At 41.5% G+C, this 23,416-nt stretch overlaps 1 protein-coding gene across 1 annotated transcript in view; it reads left to right on the top strand.

The window, feature by feature from the left end:
* The window catches only part of LOC143018875 (uncharacterized), a 37,214-nt gene extending 14,641 nt beyond the window's left edge, over positions 1-22,573 (top strand). Inside the window, exons 2-7 of the mRNA XM_076174429.1 lie at positions 2,540-3,090; positions 8,497-8,613; positions 11,325-11,509; positions 13,231-13,346; positions 16,327-16,445; positions 18,941-22,573. Of these exons, the coding sequence (XP_076030544.1) occupies positions 2,540-3,090; positions 8,497-8,613; positions 11,325-11,509; positions 13,231-13,346; positions 16,327-16,445; positions 18,941-19,090 (1,238 nt within the window). The 3' untranslated portion in view covers positions 19,091-22,573. The remainder of the gene's footprint in view (positions 1-2,539; positions 3,091-8,496; positions 8,614-11,324; positions 11,510-13,230; positions 13,347-16,326; positions 16,446-18,940) is intronic.
* The last annotated feature ends 843 nt before the right edge of the window (positions 22,574-23,416 follow it).

The following is a 23,416-nucleotide window of genomic DNA, read 5'->3' as shown; positions in this document are numbered from 1 at the left end:
TACTGTAAGAAGGTACTTATTCTAATATTTTTCGTCAGTGATTAAATTTTCAGAGGGACGAAGGAGAAATATATATTTTCTCACGCCAATAAAACTTGTCAAAATCAGTATCCTGTGTGTATGTGTGGATTTTATGCCTTGTTTTTTGGCTACCTCCCTTGTAAGGGGAAAAGCCTTTGGTATATGTATGTATGTGTGTGGGGGGGGCGAGGGGTGAGCAGGGTGTAAGGTACCACAAAAAGAGTCACTCTTAAAAGTATGAGAAAGAATACAGCAAGCTTTCGGAAGCCACTACTTCCTGATCCCCTGGTTCTGTAAAAAGCCAGTGTGGTTGCTCTGAGTAATGGTTCAACGGTGGGAGTTCCAACCAGCCTAATTCTCAAAGACTTCCCAGATTTAAAGGGAATAGGAACGGTGGACTGAGACCTGGAAATCGTACCAAGGGGTCATTGGGGCGGCAGAAATCGTCTTATCTGCCCTGAAGCCTACACAACAACAACAACAACAATATTACATCATCTTAATCAAATGTGTACGAAACTTCCTCAGATATAATTCAGAGTAACCACAGACAAACGCCTACCCATCTTGGTAATAGAAACAAAAAATTTTCGTTGAATGTTATGAGATCTGCTGGGTTGTCAGAATACATGACCTAGGGTACGGGTCGCCACACTATGACCCGCGAGGCCAGTCATCAGGCCCGTCGCCGCACTGCACCATGTCATTTTATCATCATTATAATTTTTCTAAAAAAGAATTGGTAAATTAATAGGTTTGTTGCCTTTTTTTTTTTTTTTTTTTTTTTTTTTTTTTTTTTTTTTTTTTTTGTCAATTCGCCATTCTCTGTTATCTGACCCACTTTAGTGAATAAAGAATTGGTAACTACCGCCCCAAGGAGTCACGAGTACGTACCTGTTCGTCTGTGTATGTGTATTTGTGTTTGACAGTGGCTGCACTATAGCGGCGCAATATTGTTCACAAGATAGTAATGCTGGTAAGCTAGAATTAGAGTGTGAAGACCCGAGATAGAATCCCACTCAGCCGTCAGTCTTTCTTTAGCAATGCTGTGTGTGTGTTTTGTGTTTTATGTGTGTGTTTTGTGTGTACGTGTGTATGTGTGTGAGAGAGAGAGAGAGACCGTGTGTGCGTGTGTGCGTGTGTTTTGTGTGTGCATGTGTGTTTTGTGTGTGCATGTGTGTTTTGTGCGTTCCTGTGTATGTGAGAGAGAGAGAGAGAAAGCGTGTGTGGGTGTGTTTCTGTGTGTTTTGTGTGTGCGTGCGTGTGCATGTGTGTTTTTTGTGTGCGTGTGTGTGCGCATGTGTGTTTTGTGCGTTCGTGTGTGTGTTTGTGTGCGTGTGTGTGCATGTGTGCGCGTGCATGCATGTATGTGCGTGCATGTGTACATACGTGTGTGTGTGTGTGTGTGTGTGTGTGTGTGTGTGTGTGTGTATGTGTGTGTATGTGTGTGTGTGTGTGTGAATAGTCATATCACCCATATATTGGGGCACACGAGCTCTGAGTTCTCACCCAGCCACTCAACCACAAGTCTAGCACATGATCCAAAATAATGGTGAATCACGCAAACACACACACACACACACGCACATACACTATATATATATATATATATATATATATATATATATATATGTATATATATATATATATATATGTGTGTGTGTGTGTGTGTGTGTGTGTGTGTGTGTGTAAACAAGTAAATAGAATAAAATAAAATAATAATAATTATAATACTAATAATAACTAGCCAATCCGCCTTTGGGAATTCAACAAACACGATCTGTTGAGTGTTCATGGCTACTTGTTATTTTCGATATTATTGTGTTTTTTTTATATAAATTGAAACTATTAAGTGCCTTTGAACACTGTTCTGAGATATTTAATTTGTTTGTAGGTTCGCTATCGTTATTGTGTATTGTGTTTGTTTTCATGGAAATACGTTTCATTGTTTTCTGTGTATTTGTTCTATCACGACTTTCGGTCTGGTAAGTGATACCCCCCTCCCCCCCTCTCTATCTATCTCTCAGACTAAATTTGTGTAGTCTCACGAAACGGAGAATGAGAGGAGATCTGAGATCTTCAAACTTTTCAAAGGGATTGAGAACATGGATGTGGAAAAGTATTTTAAGATTGACACCTCCAACGCAACTAGGAGTAATGGATGCAAGATTGTAGGAAAACGATTTCAAACAGTCGTAGAAAAATACTCTTTCTTCAATCGCGTTGTTAATATATGAAATGGTCTACCATCCAACGTCATCGATTGTTCCATTGTAGAGGTATCAAAGACAAAATGTCTCGACATTTACTTAGCAACAAATCGTTGACTAGAATTATTTACATCTAAAAAGATTAAAAACAATAATAATAATAGTAATGATAGTGATATCAGCAGTGGTGATAGTATTAGCAATAGATTAGGTACCATGCAAGGACCAATAGGTCTGTTGCTGTTCGTTTGTCCATGTAACTCCTCCACGTATACTTATGTCATGCCTTCTTCTCCTTGTGTCGACAGACTGTGACTTCACCTGCCACGAGCAGTGCCAAGACTTGGTCACCCTCGACTGCAAGACCCTCAGCCAGGGCGGCGGCGTCGCCAGCAGTAGCAGCAGCAGCAGCCTCGACCACCTGGAGGACCCTTTCTCTGTCGAGTCACCCTCGACCCCGACGTCGCCCGTCGGACGCAAGGACCACCCCCTAGGAGAGGAAGGCGTCGAGGGGGAGGAAGAAGAGGAAGGGGAGAAGGAAGAGAAGGTGGAGGACAAGGAGGACGAAGAGGAGGAAGGACAGCTACAAGAGGAGCAAGAGGAGGATCGCCCCGATGGCACTGAAGAGGACCAGAAGGTCTCGGAGGCGTCGACGCCAGAGGCAACTGCTGCAGGAGGCACGGCAGAAGACGACGGCGATGACAATGACAACGACGCTGACGACGACGGCGACGACCAGACGCTGAGAACCTCGACTTTGCGCGTGAAGGAGGCGAAGAAGGAGGGAGATGACCAAGAGAAGGACCAGTTCGAAGGGGGGACCCTGAGGGTGACCCCGCGACCCACCATGACCCGGGAGGTAAGGCTCGTGACCTGATTTGTCGTCTGAACACATGTGACCTTGCTCTCTCTCTCTCTCTCTCTCTCTCTCTCTCTCTCTCTCTCTCTCTCTCTCTCTCTCTCTCTCTCTCTCTCTCTCTCTCTCTCTCTCTCTCTCTCTCTCTCTCTCTCTCTCTCTCTCTCTCTCTCTCTCTCTCTCACACACACACACACACACACACACACACACACACACACACACACACGGCAAATAATGAGCTCTGAGCTCACTGCCGTAGGGTGGTGTCTGGCTGTCTCGATAGAGACTGCAGCAGATCCGAGGTGAGGTGAATACACACACACACACACACATGCTCGACGATACAGTGGTACACACTCACACTCACACTCATTACGTAAGTGGTTTCAAAGATAGGTATGACAATTGGAAAATAAAAGACAGGATCTTAGAGTATAAATACTTTTCTGCATGTCACAATCAATTAAATTAATTCACACAACAGCAACAATAACAACAGAGTAACAACAACTTCCTTCTCTGGCAGACCTTGTTAATTTGTGTATTCACTCTGTCACTATTCCTATGCAACGTTTATATGTTCAAGATTATGCTCCTTGCACCTCTCATGTAGAATAATTTCAATCTTCTAATATATATTCATGTACATCATGGTCGTGAATTTCACCGACAAATTTTAGGACTACGTTCTCCGTCGAAAAACAAACTCATGTTATAGTAAAATGCAAAATTCTTGTGTTTTGTAAACAATGGGGTAGCCCAAGTCAGTACACTTTGTACCAAACCAAACACCGGTGCCCCGCCCTTCCCATGCCCTCGGTGTTCGGTTGGCTGAAAAGTGCACTGAATTGGGCTACCACATGCTTGCTATCTATATACCAAGCCCCCCCCCCTTATAAGGGAGGTAACCAAGTCAAAAGGGCACATACCTATTCTCACTCATTTCACTCCCACCCATTCCACTCCCAACCATTCCACTCCCATCCACCACCCTTTCTTCCCTCTCATCCTAGCTCCTCGTGGAGCTGTCTCCCGTCCATTGCCCTGGGTCAGAAGCAATGCAGAAAGACACAGTACATTCCACGGCAGGGCTGCTTCACTTAATCGGCGACCCCTCCCACATTTCCGTCCCCTCATGTGGAAAATAGAGAAGAGGAAAAATCCCTCCAGGTTGCGTCAAAATATCATTCACACATAGCCACAACCTACCCCCTCCATCCCCAGCCCCATCCCATCCTTGTATCACAGTATCATCTATACAAGGTCATTCTCCACTCACCCTTGTCTCCTGCCATCTCCCTTCTTTGCTCAACAGACATTTCCCTCTTGCTCAAAGCCCCTTTCACTACATCCATCTCATTTCATCCTCGATCATCTCCTCAAGTTCACTCCATCCACCTCTGGTTTCCACACCTCTTTCACTAATCTCTTCACTCATTCTTTCTTTGTGACCAAACCATCCTAATACTTTCATCAGCTCTATCGGCCATATCCTTTTTCACCCCTGCTATCCTCCTCACCCTATCGTTTCTCATTCTATTCAACTTTGTAACACCTACCATACTTCTCAAACATTTCATCTCAAACACATTTAAAATTGTCCTTTCTCTCTAAAATTCCAAATCTCTGCCCCATACAATGCCGTCCGCACAATCACCCCGTCATATAATCTCTTTGCATCCATTCACATATGCCTATTTCTCATGACGCTTTTTCATCCCCGAAGGCATTTACTTGCTTCTTTCAATCTGCAATTTACCTTCACCTCCATTCCTCCCTTTCTTGTCGCATGCGAACCCAAATACCTAAAACTATCAATTTCAATTTCCTCCAGCCTCTCTCCTTTAAGAATTACCTCCAACTCTCTGCCATCCTCTACCCGTGTACATCTCATCACATTACTTTTACCCACATTTACCTTCAACTTTACACTTTCACATACCTTCCCAAACTCCATCACGAACTGCCATAATCTCCCCCTCTGACCCTGTTACAAGTGCATTGTCGTCAGCAAACAACAACTGGCTTACCTCCCACTTTTCTCCATTTTCTTTAACCCTCTCCATTCTCCTGTCCCGCACCACCCCATCTGTGTTCGCATTGAATAGCCATGGCGACATAACACATTCCTGTCGCAGATCCACTTTTAACTCAAACCACTAGCTCTCCCCATATCCTATTCTAACACAGGCTCTGGTATTGTTGTAAAAACTCGACTGCCTTCAGCTTTCCCTCAGTCCCATATATCTATAATAGCTTCCACAGTACCATCCTGTCTACCCTGTCATATGCTTTTTTCCAACTCCATAAAGGCCTCCAAAAATCCTTACCCTTTGCTGAGGCATTTTTTAAAGATCTGCCTTACCACAAAAATCTGATCCACACAACCTCTACCTTTCCTAGAACCACACTACTCACCAATTACTCCCTCTGTTCCTCTTCTAATCTTCTCGATTAAAACTCTCCCATAAGCCATCCGAACTACACTCAACAAACTGATCTATCTAAAATTACTACAATCACCTTTGTCCCCATTTCCTTTGTAAAGTGAAACTATACAGGCACCCCTCCAGTCCTCTGGCACTCTACCCTCCCTTAGACACACATTAAATAACCTCACCAGCCAGTCCACTATTTACCTCCCTTCTTCACATATTCCGCATGACACCCATGTAACCCAGGTGCCTTACCTACTCTCATCATTTTCAAAAATACTTGTACCTCATCTTTTTTTTCTCTCCATTTTCCTCTCCCATCACCGTCATTTCCGTAGCGTCTCCCACTACTACCACAAATCCCTACCTATCCTCCTCTACATCTTCCCCTTACTGCCTCTTCTTATGTTAACATCTGTGTACCTGTGCCTTTTACCTGTTCTTCTCTGCTTGACTCACCTCCCCTTCCTCTCTTAATTTCCTTCCAAAACATTTTTTTTTTTTACTTTCAATATTTTGTCATACTCCTTCCATATTTCACATCTACTCTCCTTTTTGCCTCCTTTATCTTATATTTAGCTTCTATTAATTTTTCTTTGTACTTCTCATATGTTACTATCATCCTACTTTGCAACCAGTCCCAGAATGCTCACTACTCCTCTACTACCTTCTTCACTTCATCGTCTCACCACTCACTACCCTTCCTTCTATTCCCTCCCATCCTCCTTGTTCCACATACCATCTTTGTACACCTTATCACTCCTTACTTGAAAGGTAAGAACACATTAGGACAGTTATTAGAACACTTTAGGACAGTTATTAGAAAATTTATTTCGAGGACGAGTTGACCACCCAGTTTGCCATTCAGGGACCAATTTTCCTAGGGGAGAAGTTTTGGGGACCTGTTGACCGGGGACCAGTTGACCGGGGACGAGTTGACCTACAATCTACTTGAAACACTCCCATTCCTCTTCCACTTCTATCTCTATCCTTCACCACCTCCCACGCTTCTCTCAGTTTCTCCCTGTACCCCTCCTCCTTTTCCTTCTCATTTAAACAGTTTACTCACATCACCTCTGTACCTTCCACCTTTTTCCTCTTTCTCCACCTATCCGCCACTCTCAACTTACCTTCCACCAAAAAATGATCCGATATGTCCCCACTCTACTCAAAAAACATGGGCATCCAGAATTCTTCCTTCTCTTGTTTTGGATACCACTACATAGTCCTATAATGCCTTATCAGCCATGCTTCTGTCCACCACCTTCTCCCATGTGTACTTATGCTTGACTTTTTAAAACACTGTGTTACTTATCATTAACTCTCTAAACACATCTCCACCATCAGCTCTCCACTATGTTTTTTACCTCAGTATTTGCAAAACATCATAATTTTGCATTTCACTCAATAGAATATTGTGGGTTTGTCGTCGATGGAGGATATATTGGCAAAGGTTGTCAAAGAAGTTATTGACGAATATGCTGTATAAAAGTCCTAAATCCGCTTATAAGGGGGTTAGCCGATTCAAAACAGTAGTCCTTCACGCTACGTCCCCGTTTAGTCGTCATTTACGACACGGGGTTCGTATTTTCGTGTTTATATATATATATGAATATATATATATATACTGAATATCCCACTATCGGAGAAAAGAAAGATACGTTTCAAGATGTGTATATTGCGATCACCAGCTGTGATCCTCTTCGGCGTGGTTTTACAGAAGGTGGGTTAACTTAAATATATACTAAGAGGAGATAATATGGGGAAGTAAGAATACTAATGCGTTGTCCGTTTGAGCCCAACTCGTGATGACCCCAAGGTCAAATTGACCCTGGGTCAAATGTTTGAACGACAGTTGATAGGTTCAGGTCTGGGCGGACAACTTGACGTATAATATTGTTGACGGCCAAATTGGTAATGCCGTCGGAGGACTATTGTCCTTTTAAAGTATTAAAATTAGGTAGTTTGATCACGGAGGACTCAACAATTTATCTTCTGTAGTTACAGTGTGATTTGTAAATTAAATAAGTCTTGCCCCAGTCCATTCGGTGATTTAATTCAGCAGTATGGAGGAATACTGCTCAGTTTTTTTGGGCTTATTTCATTGAATGTTTATGCGCCCTGATCCTAGTGGGAAGGTTATTTCCTGTTTGGTCCCAGTACACTTTAGAACAGTTTCGGCATGGAATTTTATAGACGCCTGGAGTGCTAATATCTTTAGACCTTTGGTGCCTGCCTTTGGTGGACATTTACATTTTATTTAATGCTGTTAGGGTAATTATGTATTATTTTGGTGTCGTCTGGAAGAAATATATAATTACGGCTCAAACGGACCACGCACTAGTATGCTTACTTCTCCATGTCCCCTTTATGTATCTCCTTAGTGTATTTAAGTTAACCCACCCTCTGTAAAACCACGTTGAAGAGAATATATATATATATATATATATATATATATGTATATATATGTATATATATGTATATAAACACGTAGTCAGGACAGATGTAAGATTTGCTTCAACAACCCCCTAAACGGAAGATTGAGGCCTTTGCAGTAATATCTGTTGCTTCGAGTTTCATCATCTAGAAACCCGCAGACCTGCAGTGACTGGCAACGTTCCTTGAGCCTTTTTATGACCTCTCTGGGAAGAAACGTTGGGTTGTTTTATAATGTGAGTGTTTCTGTCAATGGCTTGTAGTAGTAGGAGGAGGAGGAGGGCGAGGACGATGAAGAGAAGGGGGAGGAGGAGGAGAATAGTACTTAATCGTAAACTTACCTTAATTGGAAAAAATGGATGAAAAGTAATCAAAGTTGACACACATATCCCCGGCTCGTTCCGGTGACCGGATGTCGTTCGCCTGGGGTTGCATCTACAACAACTGTATTGACAGGTTGAGGAGACGGGGTGGCAGGGAAGTAGGAGGAGTTTGTGTATATGTATAAGAAGATAACAGTTTTCTTCCTCTTCAGGTGTCTACACTACGGAAGAGTGCCACACGCCTCCAGTCCCACCTGGTGGGGAGCGACCAGCTGGAGGAGTGGGTGGCCAAGTACAACGCCTCCTCCCAGGGGCTCCAGATCACAAAGGCAAGTCTCGCTTCGGCCACGTCGCCTACAGGAAGGTCCTTGAGGCGCCCGAGGGGTTGGGTGGAGGGTTTGGATCACGTGCTTGGTCGACGTTTGTTACTTTCCCGGTGAGATCTTTAGAGTTGGGGAATACTGTGACCGTAAACATACACACACACGCACACGTAGCGGTAGCGTTCGCGGCCGCCACTACGGCGGTCCGGGTTCAAATCCCGCCCAAGGCTGAATAATTTCAGTATCGCTGTGCTGGGAGTCGTTACTCCAATTCTCGTGAGGGAGTTGGGTGTGTGTGTGCGTGTAAAGTCACAGCATTACCCATGGGTCGGTCATATATGTGCTCTGAGCTCTCTTCCGAGAGGGAAATAGCTGACGATCACGAGTCCAACACGTGATCCAATACCTTGGTGAATCTCTCACAAACACACCATTCCTTTGCTCAATTGGAATAGTAACTGTTTGTAGTATTTTGATATATTTCAAGGTCAGAAAGTGACTTAATCTTAGGTTTGCAGCATGGTAGCTGGTGACGTTAACCACTACATCAACGAAAATGCTCCTTACTCGATTTGTGTATTTTTTAATTGTGCCGCCCAGCGATTTTATTCAGAAAGTGAGAGAAATCTTGATTAAGCCTTTGGGTGCGTTACTCGACTTGTATATCTTAATTATGCAGAACCCCCTATCACCACTTCCCATCTCCACCATTCCTTACTGCCTATTATAGCTATTGGCGTGCAAAATAATTAAACATATTTTTAAAGTATTATTTAATGTCCCCATTGCAGAAAGAATAAGGGGGAAATATTTCATATTCTGCTGATTCTAACGCAAAATTCGTATATTACGGTAAAATATTCGGGGGGTGCTTTGACCTATTTTTTTATTATAATTATTTTGTCAGCCTTGCGGTCGGCATGCCCAGACTAGAATTGCCGCCCCAGGACACATGGACTCCCTCTCCACGGTCCACCCCTTGCAGGCGATTACATTTTGTTGGTATTGCATCACAGGATTTGTCATGTAAAGATTAATCGACGCAAATTTTCATTCTTTACATCCCAGGAATTTTCCCTCTTGTGAATAAAATCACCCGGCACTAGAGAAAATATACAGTATATACAAAAGTAGACCCTGAAGCGGTTTTCTACACGACGATGCGACATGACGCCATATCGTCGTATGGGACGCGTTGGGAATTTTTTTTCCATGTTTCGCGTTGAATGTTAACACATTTGTTATTATTATTAATTATTATTATCATTATTATTATTAATTATTATTATCATTATTATTATCATTATCGTTTTGCAATTATTGATAATTTTGTTACTGTTATTGATTTTATATAGTTCTGTTATGTATTGGTATTATTATAATCATTATTTTATTGTTATTAGTAGTAGTTATCATTTTAGTAGTAGTAGCTGTAGTAGTCATTTTTAACTTTGACGAGAAGAGAACACAATTTTCGTCAAGCTCAAAGAATGGGAGCAGTTATCATCTGCGTCAGAGTTGTGGTGGACTTCCTGCGATAGCGCTGCGTCGGGACAGCTTCTCTTGCCCTTTGCGCACACCTCCCAGGGCCAGTCGCACTTGGCACCGAGCACCTGCACCGACATCGAGGCCGGGAATCGTAATTACGAGGTCGTAACTTGGAGAAGAGTCGTAGCGAAGAGAAGTTGTATCTTCGAGACTTGGACGCGAATTTGGGTCGAAGTGGAGATGGACACGAAGTCCTAGCAGAGGGTCGTGGTGAAGAACCGTTAGTTCTCAACCCACATTCCTCCTCCTCCGCTACCTCTTACACCTCCTCTTCTTCCTCCGCTACCTCTTACACCTCCTCTTCTTCCTCCGCTACCTCTTACACCTCCTCTTCTTCCTCCGCTACCTCTTACACCTCCTCTTCTTTTCTCATTACCACCTCCCACTTATATACCTGTTCCTTTCCTCATTCTCTTCTTCCAACCCTAGCTGCTCCCTTCCATCTCTTCCTACTCGTCGTTCTTTATTATTATCTACTCTTCGTTTTCCACTAACTTTCATCTACCTCTTCTTATAATCTCCTCCTCCTCCTCTTGCATCTTCTTGTCATCATACACATCCTCATCATATACCTCTTCCTCTTCTTGCATCTCCTCTTCCAACACCTGCACCTCCTCTTCCTCCCCTATACCATCTTCGTGGAGACAGACAGACCGACAGCCAGAGAGCCATGGCAGAGAGCCAAGTATTCACAGTCAAGTACGGAATGACCCTCAAGACGGGTCTGATGGAATACATCTTGGGCAACATCGAGAAGGTGACAGAATGATTATTTTCCCCCACATTTTTCTGTTATTTTATTCATATACTTATGTCAACCCCATTCACAGGGTCACCTCCAATTGTGGCAACAAGGGACATGGAGTCAGTCATGTTGGGAGGGTGGTAGGTTGGGTGTCTGCCTGGGAGATTACTAGGGATGGGTCCCTCATCTTTGAACTGGAAAATGAGATTGTGGTTATGTAGCTTTAGTCCTTGAGTGACTTATGGACCCACCTGGTAGCCATTGAAGAGCTGTGGGTCCTCCATAAATGAGAGACACTGGAGGAACTGATTAAGTGACTGACTGCTGTAGCCAAATCCTTGTGGATATCATCCCCTCAAGGTAATTTTGTTTATGACGGATGTTTCGGCTACCAGGCACTTATGACGATTATTTTGTCACACAGGAACAGGACGGCAGCTTCCGGGGTTGCATACGTGTGCACCTCAACCTGAGTCGGCCCATCAACATTGTCGCTGGGACTCGACCTCCATCCATCTATGACATCCTGCAGGAGGATCGGACGGTGGAGAAGACGCTCACCTCTTTCTACATGCCTAGAGATGCTGTCAAGGCCATCCATGTCACCAGGTACCACTGCAGTTGTTTTGTATTTCATTGCCGATAACCGTCACTTCTATCCCTGAGGACTGTATCGCACCGAAGAGTTAGGGTTATAGAGATGGTAAAGAAGAGGTTCAAAGGGGGATGGTAGAAATTAAAATTGATCAGCATCCTTTTTTGAGTGGAGGCTTGTTTTTAATTGTAAAAGAATCATTAAAATCTCAACCACTTATATATTTATATATATATATATATATATATATATATATATATATATACACACATACATATACATACATATATATAAAGATGGCGTGTGGAACAAGGAGGACGGGGAAATAGGAGGAAGGGTAGTGAGTGATGGGATGATGAAGCAAAGAAGATTTTAGAAGAAAAGAAACGAGCATTCACAGATTTGTAAAATAGGATGAGAGAATCATGAGAAGTACAAAGAAAAGAGAAGAGAGGTAAAGCTTGAAATAAAGGAAGCAAGAAGGAGAGCAGATGTGAAATGGGGTAAGATTGTGACAGAAAATTTTAAAAGTAATAAAAAGATATTTTGGAAGGAAATTAAGAGAGGAAGGGGAGGCAAATCAAGTAGTGTATGTGGATGGTTTTTGGGTTCCAAGTGATCCTACAAGTGCACACACACTCATACAATTAGGAAGTAGCACACGAGCACAGCATAAGGAGGTATTATTATTTACTATTTACCTGTTTATCATTTAACTATACCTATGCATTTATTGTATTTATTACTATTTATATTATTATATTTATATTATTCACATATAAAGGAAGCTCGCTGGGTGAGCGGGTTAGGGCGTCGTTACTCGCGGCGGTCAAGGTGAGGGCGGTTTGAATCCTGCCACCGGCGAAGTTGAACCAAGGGCATGGTTCATTAAATTCCACACCACAAAGCCCTCTGTGAGAGGCACTGTCCTAGCCTCCTGATAGGGGGAGGGGGGGGGGGGGTGATGTTAAACCATATCACATCACATCACAATTTATATTATTATAATTTTTATTTATTTATCATCATTATTATATATATTTTTTTTTTTTGGGGGGGGGAATCTGACCTAGTTATGGACCAAAAGGTCTCCTGTCAGCATGCTCCTTTGTAATCCTTTGTATTGACTACAGGATACAAATCAAGTAGAGGTATTTGTATATCAATTTTTGGGGGCATAAGTAAGGCACTACATAAAAGTCAGATTTTAATCAGTCAATTTATTGTCTTGAATATAGTTCAGATGACTCAGTGCCCTGGTAGGGCCACTGAGTTGGCCCATTGGTCTTGCAGAGAAAAAATTTAGCAGTGTTGCCTGAAATGGGTGGATGTAGGTTCATGTTATTTTTCACTGAGTAGCCTGCAGTGTCAGCAAGTTACAACACTAGATACAGAGGAAACAGATTGTTCTCTCTAGCTCCTGGCAGAGATCCTCATCCCCAGATATGTTGTGTTTATGTTTGTTATGCCAGTGCTGTGCAGTCCGTAAGTATGTGTGTGGTTGTACGTGAGGCAGCCGGAGAGTGGGCATGTGTCATCTGAGATGTTGTCAAACCATTGTTGGTATACTCTGAGTATTGTGTGGTGCTTTAGTGTGTTCTATGTATGTTCCAGTAACAAAATAAGTTAATTATAGCACACCTCCAGAAACAAGATTGGTAATACCAATAACAAAAGCTTAACCATATTCCCTGTACTGTCCTCCAATACTATTGATACCAACTTCCCTCAACAGCAAAACGACGACTGGGGAGGTTATTGTGGCTCTGCTAAGAAAGTTCAAAGTAGTAGACAATCCACAGAAGTTTGCTCTGTATGAGAGAACTTACGATACCGCACAGTCTGCCAAAGGTGAGTTTCCACTTAAGTTTCCATTGCCTTAATTAAATTCTTTTAATTTTTTGTTCTGGCAAACTTTGGACCACAGTAGTCACTCCCATATCTGATCTAATTGGGCAACAGGGTGTTCAAAATTGGGGAGTATTTGTGTGTGTGACTTAAAATAGTTCACCCCTCCATCCCTGTCTGCCAACCCAGTACTAATTTTTTTAAATACTGAAGGAATAAAAGTGGTATACACATATATATATATACACCAAGGGCTTTTTCCCAATATCAAGTGAGGTAGTCAAAGTCAAAAGGCATAATTTCACTCCCATCTGTTTCATCTCCACCTACTCCACTCCCATTCACCACCCCTCCCTCTTTCCTTGACTTTTCTTGGATAACAGGTCACCCTTCCATTGCCCTGGGTCAGAAGCAATGCAGCAAGACACAGCACATCCACAACAAAGTCACTTCATTTAATTGATGAACCTCCCTCTCCATCTCCTCATGCAGAAAAAGAGATGGGGAAACATTCATTCGGGCTGTGTCAAAATACCATCCCCACCCACTCCCTTCCATACATCACAGCATCATCCATACACAACCATTCTCCACTCACCCCTATCTTCTGGATTCTCCCTTCCTTCCTCGACAGACATCCCCCCTTTCTTGATGCCCCTTTTTACCCCCATCCATCTGTCTCATCCTTGGTTACTCCCTCCTGTTCACTCCATCCACCTCTGCCTTCCATACTTCTTTTATTAATCTTTCTTCTCCATGTGTCCAAACCATCCTAGTACACTTTCATTAACCCTATCTCCCAACTCCTTTTCCACCCCCACTCTCCTCTTCACATCCTAACTAGGATGTGAGGAGATGAAAGAGTATTAGGACGGTTTGAACACGTGGAAAGAATGAGTGAAGAAAGATTAGTAAAAGTAGTATGGAAGGCAGAGGTGGATGGAGTGAACACCCTATTGACCCCTACCATACTTCTCAAACATTTCATCTTTAACACATTTAAACTCTTCCTCTCTTATGTTCCATGCATCTGCACCATAGTGCTATTGGCACAGTCACCCCTCCCCTAAGGGTTAAGTGCAGGAGAAAGTATTTGTGGTGATGAGCCACAATTTATTTTTATTTTTATTTTTCCATCTTAAGTGAGGTCTTGGAATGAATGGAAAATGTTAAGTTTAGTTTAGTTTAAAATCATATTTTATTCTTTTTCGTGAATTGAATGATGTGTCAGCAAGATCATTTTAGATCCTTATTGGGTCAGTATTCGGTATGTATGGGAGTTGAGTATGTTGGTGGGAGTGGATTTATGCCCTTTGACTACCTCCCTTGTAAGGGTGAAAAAGCCCTTGGTATACGTATGTATGTACTGGGTCAGTTAAGAAAATTGTATTGTCCATTATCTTCAGACTAGTATATTTTTAGTAGTTTATGATGAAGCAATGAAGGTGTACTAGTTTTGCCTATCAGGCTCTACTGTGGAAGAATTGTGCTTCATTGGATTGCTTTTGACCCAAGAAGTCTGGAGCGGAACAGGGTGACTTTTCATCCCTGAAGTCCTGAAATGGGAAGGGTTATTTTTAAATGGGTTATGTATATGATGTGGGTAAGTACTTTAACTAAATCCCTCTTAAAAGGAGGAAAGAGCCATTGGTATGTATGTTATATACAATAAACCCTCAATATATCAAACTAATTGGGGAAAGTTTGGTTGTTATAGCCAAACATAGGTACTGTACATACTTATATAATAATTCAAATTTCCATGGACCTGCCATCCATACCAAACCTTGCATTTACAGACCTTGTTCTATATATTAGACAAAGTCTGTATGTCTCGCTAAGGTCAATATAGCCATAATTCGGTAAGGTTCGGTATAGCAAGGGTTTACTGCATACATGTTTATGCAATATCTGTTTGGGCTACTCACAAACATTATTTCTTTAGATACTTGGGTGCAAGTGTAGCAGGAAAAGGTGGAGTGAAGGTGGAGGTAGAATGTAGATTGAGAGAAGCGAGTAAATGCCTTGGTGGTTTAAAGAGTGTAATGAGAAATAGACATTTGGGAATGGATGCGAAGAGTAGACTGTATGAAGGAGTGATTGTGCCAACAGCACTGTATGGGGCAGAAACGTGGAACATAAGAGAAGAAGAGAGAAGGAGTTTGAATGTGTTTGAGATGAGGTGTCTGAGAAGTATGGCGGGGGTTACTAGGCTAGATAGAGTGAGAAATGAGGAGGTGAGGAGGAGAACAGGGGTGAAAAAGGATTTGGGAGAGAGAGTTGATGAAAGAATATTAGGATGGTTTGGACACATGGAAAGAATGAGTGAAGAAAGACTAGTAAAAGAGGTATGGAAGGCAGATGTGGAGGGAGTGAACATGAGGGGACGTCCTAGGATGAGGTGGATGGATGGGGTGAAGGGGGCTTTGGGGAAGAGGGGAATGTCTGTTGAGGAAGGAAGGGAGAGGACGGAAGACAGAGGTGAGTGGAGAATGGTTGTATATGGATGATGTTGTGACTGCATGAGGAGGAATGGGCGGGGGGGTGGGGGGTGGGGTAGTATGTGTGAGTAAATTTTGACGCAGCCCGAAGGGATTTCTCCCCGTCCTCTCCTTATATGCAAAGGGGGACGGAGAGGGGGGGGTCGCCGATTAAATGAAGCGGCCTTGCTGTGGATGTACTGTGTCTTGCGACACTGCTTCTGACCCAGGGCGGTGGGCGGGGTGCAGGGATGACCCGTCATCCAGGAGGTGCTCAGATGAGAGGAAGGGTGGGAGGGGTGTGGAGTGTATTTGGGGATGAAATGGGTGGGAGTGTTTTTGTGCCTTTCCCTTTTTGGCTACCTCCCTTGGAAGGGGGAAAAAGCCTTGGTATATGTATGTATGTATGTACAAACATTATTTAATTAAGTCTTACCGGTAATTTGCTATTCATAGCACAAAATGGCAGAATTTTCAGTATCTCATTTTTTTTTCTTTACCAGCCAAACTGCGTCGTTTAGGTGACCAGGAGTGTCCACTTGTTCTAGCCCTGAACTGGAGTGCACAAGGTTTATCCAACAAGAGACTGGTTCTTCAGGAAAATGATACAGCAGATATTCAGGTAGGCAGACCTGGTAATCAGACAATTTTATACCGGAGGTACTTCCATAATCATAGATCAACATTTTTTGCAGGAAAGGTAGAAAAACTTCCAAAGTTATTATGATCAGCAGGGACCAATGACAGGTACATGTGGTCCTCTTGCAAGATGGACAAAACAGCTGCCCATTTTCATTACTCATCAGGGAGTGCATTCCTAAGGAGCTGACACTTAGTATTAGGACTGGGCCCAGGATCTATCTGTATCTATTTATCACTCGATTTCAGTTGTATTTCTTGCATCTTTTCCTACATACAGAGCTTACATCTGGTGACTGTTCCCCTTCCACTTTGAGCTTGTAATATGGAAACATTCCCACACTAATACAACACGGGCGACAGTCTAAAGTTTCTTTCTAGAGGTGTTTGAGAGGTTCCAGGGACCAATGCCTGTGGGTTTTCCACTTAGTGAAACTTGAAACCGTAATTAATTAATTACAATGCAACAGTCAGTCTGGCTAGGATGCAACATAATGATACGATGTGTATGCTACTTGTGCAACTAAATTTTTTATTGTTATGCTGTTGAATCTAGGTTTATTTATGCAACATTATATTTCATTGCTGACAATGCACCAGTGCTTCCATACTTGAGAACAATATCACACCAATATTGAGAACCATTTTGAGTTCATGGAGTCAGATGGGAGGTGTGGATCAATTTTTAGCATGCAGGTGAATGTGAGAGCAAGATGGTAATAATAACTGTTGCCTCAAATTTCACGGACTGAAAGCCCACAGCCCCATAACAGCTAGCAGTGGTCCTCAAACCATCCCATAGATCTTTGAGAATTTTTAATTAATGTTTGTGTTGTACTAGTGCAGGAGTTTATCACTAGCTTGTATTCATAAGAGAGCAGTCACTTATTGTCAGCTCTCCTTATGTAAAAAGGGGAGGATAGACGGTGATAGTTGATATGGAGGTGGATATTAATGGGTGTTGAGGACTGGCAGCTGGTAGATGGTTCTCTGACATCCATCACATAAGATCATTTCATTCAGGTTCATGTCATTGGTCTGTGGGATTGTGAAATTCTGGGGTGCCACATCAGGTGTCATGGTACGGATGATTATATTTTGGATAAAAGCTTATTTTGTTTCTCAAAAAGTGTGGAAAGAAGATAGGGTAAAGAATTCATTGCTTGTGGAGGAAGGTGAGAAAGGAGGTTACTATCGCAAGGGTTTGAATATATAGGTTATTCAAGTAAAATGCTTAATATAGTTGGCTTGGTGAAAGAAGTGGAAGTAGTTATGTCTGGCATTATAGACCATAAGTCAAGAAGGTCAGGTGTGCATGGATAAGTCTGTGGAGATATTTGTAAGAGTTTGAAGGTGAAGTTTGTGGATTGTTTGGTGATGAGAGGTCAAGAGAGGGTCTGTTGAGCAAGGATGAGAAATGAGGTTGTCAGCCTACCCCATGGAGTCATGATAGGGCCTTTTATAGATCACCCTGTATTGTATTAGTGTGAGTTTTGTTTTGGTGCCATTCACTCATTCAGTGGAACAAGGTGGATGAGAGGGAATAGAAAGAAGGGGAGTGAGTGGTAGAATGATGAAATGAAGGAGGTAGCGAGCATTCAGGGATTGGCTGCAAAGTAGGATGAGAGAAACATATGACAGGTACAAAGACAAAAGAAGAGAAACAAAATATAAGATAAAGGAAGCAAAAAGGAGAGATGATGTAAAATTGGGGAAGGGTATGACCAAAAACAAATTCAAAGTAATAAGAATATGTATTGGAAGGAGAGGGGAGTCCAGCAGATAAGAATAGATAAACGTCACAGATGGACAGGTGAAAAGGGCTTTGAGCAAGGTAGGGAGCATGCAGGGGTGCACTGAAAATGGCTGTGTATAGACAATACTGTGATGCAAGGATGGGAGAGGGCATGGAATACGGAGGTTAGTAAGGAGTGGTTATTGTAAATTATATTATTTTATCAGGGGGTTGCCAATTAAATGAAATGGCCTTGCAATGAATGGGCTGTGTCTTGGTGCATTACTTTTGACCCAGGGCATTGGGCGAGATGCAGAGATAACCAGTCATCCAGGAAGAGCCAAGAGGGAGTAGTAAATGGGAGTGGGGATGAAATGGGTGGGAGTGGAACTATGCCTTTGACTATCTCCCTTGTATGGGCAGTGGACAAGGTGCAGGGATGACCCGTCATTCAGGAAGTGCTAAGATAAGAGGGAGGGTGGAGGGGTGTGGAGTGTATTCAGGGATGGAATGGGTGGGAATGATTTTATGCCTTTTTCTTTTTGGCTACCCCCCTTGTAAGGAGGAAAAAAGCCTTGGTATATGTATGTATGTATTTCTTTTGGGGGACTTCATAATGTAAATTAGAGCCATTACAATGTAACCTTAGTAATCTCACAAAAATTGCATTTAACTGTAGGTGAAGGTAAAATAACCACAATTTCATTATTGATATATTATGATAAGTTATTTATTTTTTGCAGTGGGAAGCATTCACTTTACCAGAGCTGAGCAACTTCCTGCGTATATTGGATCGAGAAGAAGAGGAGTATAGATGTCAAATATGTGATAAATATGACCTTCTTAGGAAACGTATACAAGATCAGCTACTGCACATAAAGCCACAACGGTAGTAGAGCCCCCCACCTAGGCTTTAGTCCATAATAGTTCAGGAATTGAGGGAGTGGGGGAAATACAGTGCCATTCCAACATATCGTGATGTAAACCTGCATGAAAGACAGAAGTGATGCAGACTTGACCACAAATCGGCAGAGGTTGCACCAACAAATTAGGGTGTGCAGATGTCATGCATTAGGCATTGACCTTAGTGGTGTAAGGTTGCTTCTTCTGCCTTCAGTCTTTCCTGTAATTGTTATAGCCAGCACCTGTACTCATTGGCTAATCGTTGCAAATGGTTAATACAAGTTGTCACTGCTGTACTGTATTGGTTCATGTTGTAGAACCCTACAATTTGAATTAGGCATCTGGGATCAAAATGTAAGAGCTATGTCCAGTCTTAAAGCCAAAACATTTGTCTTTATAATCATGTCTTCCTTTTCTTCATTATTTAAAGGAAGACAGGACCATGTAAATGTGCACAAGACAAAATCTGGACAGTATTGCATTAAAAATTAAGAAAATGTATGTCTGAAGACATACAACACATTTACAGTTTTATGTATTTTTCACAGCTTGACTGATATACTCATGTGTATGAAATTAAAATAGTAATTAAAGGATTTGACATTGCTTTGTTGAAGGTTAACAAAACTGAAATGGGGGGGGAAAATAATCTTCAGTCCTGCTCTACAGTTGTGTGATGTAAAATTTGTTGCATAGTTATTTTACATATGGCATTTCTTTTTCTTTTTCTCTGGCAATTTGTAGTCTGCTTATTATGGACCCTACTAATATTGAAGAGACCATTTTATGATACTTAAAGCTGGTGTTTAGCCAATGACTGCCAGTCATGCCAATGTACTCGTATTGCACACAGGATGTAAGGTACACTTCCGCCTTGATACCTGGGGAGGGCATAAGTTTATTTCTATATTGACCTCAGATTTTCAAAATCAGACAAATATGTAAATACAAATAAATATATATACATAGAAATATATATATTCATATATACACTTGCCAAAATATTTGTAATTTATTTATATATTTTGTTCAGTGGGCATGAAAATGTACTCAGGTATGTGGTATCTGTGGCAATATTTTGTGGTTTTTATTTTGGTTTCGAGTTTCACTTATTGTTGTGACAGGCAACAGAATAGACATCAGTAGAGTTATGCAAAGCATGGATTGTGCTGTGGCTTAATCATGGAATGAAATGAGGGTTCTGAAAGAAACAGTTTCCACAGTTGTCATAATGTAAATGGGGATGAAATGGGTGGGAGTGGATTTATGCCTTTGACTTTGGCTACCTCTCTTGTAAGGGGGAAAAAGCCCTTGGTATATGTATGTATGCATCTAGTTCCTGGTACAAATTGCTACCGAGTCCACAGACTTTATCAGTACACCACCTTAAACAGGGCAAAACTGGAGTCCAAACAGTTGGAGTAGTTACAGAAGGGGACTTCACACTCCAAGTGCTTTCAATGTTCAATAAGTGTTTCCAATACTTTGGTTGGGATTCCTATGGCTGGGACTCCTGCAGATTTGCCTAGCAAACTTCAGTACCACAAACTAGCGATTATCCAAATTAAGAATATAAAACCCCTTAAGCACAGTGACCTCTTAATGGATTGCACTCAGGTTGGACGATTCTATGCAGCCAAGTGAACAAAACTCCAGACTGAAGTCTCAGTTGGTTGACTCTTCAGCCCAGAGCTTGCCTCCTTTACTCCATAAAACCCAGTCCTTAACCAGAACAAAATACATATAGTATGTTACTGTGGGTAAGGGATTAATCAGAGATTATAATCAAAGGGAGTGTATCATCGTGTATTCTCTGAAATGGTACAAGGATGAAATTCCATGCCAATTTTCAGGTCAAAATGACTAAGTTCAAGATGTACAACCAATTCAGACTAGTCAGCAATTTAGTTCTCGTATGCTTTAGCCAAATGGGACACAGTAGTCAGTCAGCAGTACCATGCATAAATTGTGTATGTGTAGCTACTTCATAATGTATAGCCATTGTGTTATTAGGATTAAACATACAATAAGTTGTATATAAAAGTATTAGTATACTGTAAATGTAATATTTTGTTATATGAATGGTTACAGTAAGTTCAGTGATGTGCATCGTGGTATTTCTTTTTATATTGATTGAATAATTTCCTTATTTTATAATGGGTTATGTCAACTTGAGTATGGCAAGGTATTCCAGATGCAATCTGTATATGATTAACTACCTTCAATACTGACCAAACTGGGTTACTATGCGTTTCTAGACCAATTTATCCAGCATTTACTATCAAAGTATCAACTGACCAGTTGAGAGACTTGACACACCATTTGGGTTAAGTCTTCTTAGCAGTGCTTTAGAGAAATCTGGATGAGGATAAATGATATTAGTAATGTGTGAGGAGAGGCAGTGCAGTCCACTATTTAACACTACTGCAACTGGCCAACATGTTAACTTGTTCAACAGTGATGCACTTTTCTGGCTAATGGTTCACAGTTTTATTCAGCTGAAAGGGGGAATCCTGAATAAAACAGGATCTTAGTTGACCAAGAACCTATTTGGTCAAGAGGATCCCTTAACCGAGTAAAATTATGAAGCATTAACCAGAGTGAGTAAACTGTGTTGAAGAGGTTATGCATGCTGCATTAGGAAGTTCAGATCTCAAGTGTTAAATAGTGGTGCCAGATGTCTGTCATACTGCTTCCTCAGTTGCTCAATGGCCACAAAGGATAGCAGATTAAAATGGAAATGATTGGATGCAGCTGGCGTGTTGTGTTCTGTGAATTTTAGTGTTTTTAGTTATGTTCATTGTGTTTCCTTGACATTTCTGTAAAGTATATTGCTTACACAGGTTAAAAGGAAAACCGCTTTTGAAGTCTGACCAGTAGTAAAGGACTTCTGTAGTCATCTTTTACTGAGTTACCAGTGTTAATGATTGTTTAGAAAACAAGCTATGGACAAGGCAAGAGGTAGTGAGAAAGGTTATGTGTAAATGTTACAAGGAATTACTACGAGGATATAACTAATCTGGTAACTTAACTTGGCAAAGATTGAGAACAAAAATTCTGTTAGCCATTATGAGGAAAAATTGGCACAATGCTTGAAAGAGGATTAAAAAGGACAAAAGTGTATTAAGATTGAAAAAAAACCTGCAAAATAACTGTTCAACAGCCTTTGTGAAGAAAATCTCAGCCAAGCTCATGTGACCAGATTCAATGCCACAAAAGTTGACTTCAAAAAACACTGGGAGTGGCTGTGAGTGCTGTTAGTGATGGTAAGACCAAGCAATAAGTCAATACATCACCAGTGTAATGGACAATAGTTCTTGTCACATTATTTGATATCAACCATAGTGTGGCAGTTCTTGTGGCAATGTGGGTCGTCAGTCATGTATGCAAGTTCTTTTTGGAATGAGAGGGATAAGGTTTTGCTCAAGTGCTTGTCTCAGACTGTAAACACGTTAATAAAAAATACTGTAAAGTGTGTTGGTCTTATTTAGTGCATAGTTCACTCAAGGCTAATTTTAAAGGACCCTTGAATTACAACCAAAATCCAAACACTAGAAAAGAGAATGAGGTTCTTCAGTAACCAAAGAAGCATTAATAAGACAAAGGGCTTTGAACTTGCTCAAAAGAGCAAGAGTTAATGAATCTCTTGTAGTCAGCAACCGAGTTGGAGTTAGGATGTTGGACATTTCATTGATTCATGGTCTAAGCGTAATAATCGTGGGGAAAAAGACCTTGGTAGGTATTTTTTCTTAACCATTGTTCTAGTTTGTCCAAGTATGTCTGGATGTTCTTGGTAGCTTAAGTGACTGCATAAGAAAGACCTTAATATAGATTCAGACCCAGACTTGGCAAGCAATACAAGTCCTCCTCACCTTCCCCTTTTTCCACCCAAAAGTGTGACCCCAAGAAGGCAATAGCTGGTCTCTAGGGGAAGCTGAGACCAAAGACAATGGTGGCCTTCCCTCAGGAATTATCAGTGCTTTCCCCAGACAATCATGAATCTAAGAATTATCCAGCAGTAAATGTGACTGGCTAATTTCTACCACTGGGCACACATTCTTCACACCTAGACAGTTAACATTAACAAGAAAATAAATATATTAAGATGGTAACAAACAGGTTTTGATCAGAAACACTAACCACAGTACAAACAGCTCCTAAGAATCACAACTACACCTCCACATGATTTCCTACAATCAAAATGCCAAAGAACCTTACAAACCTGGGGTGCAGCACTACTGGAGCTTGCTCCACTGCAAGTGTCTTTTTTCTTTATTTGCTTGATAATTATATTTATTGCAGGATCATTAGCGACT

This window comes from Oratosquilla oratoria, chromosome 36 (genome assembly GCF_046742065.1).
Source record: "Oratosquilla oratoria isolate Oo_2021 chromosome 36, ASM4674206v1, whole genome shotgun sequence".
In the NCBI taxonomy this organism is placed as follows: Eukaryota; Metazoa; Arthropoda; class Malacostraca; order Stomatopoda; family Squillidae; genus Oratosquilla; species Oratosquilla oratoria.
Note: the sequence above shows the minus strand (reverse complement) of the source record. Positions and strands in the feature narration are given on the sequence as shown.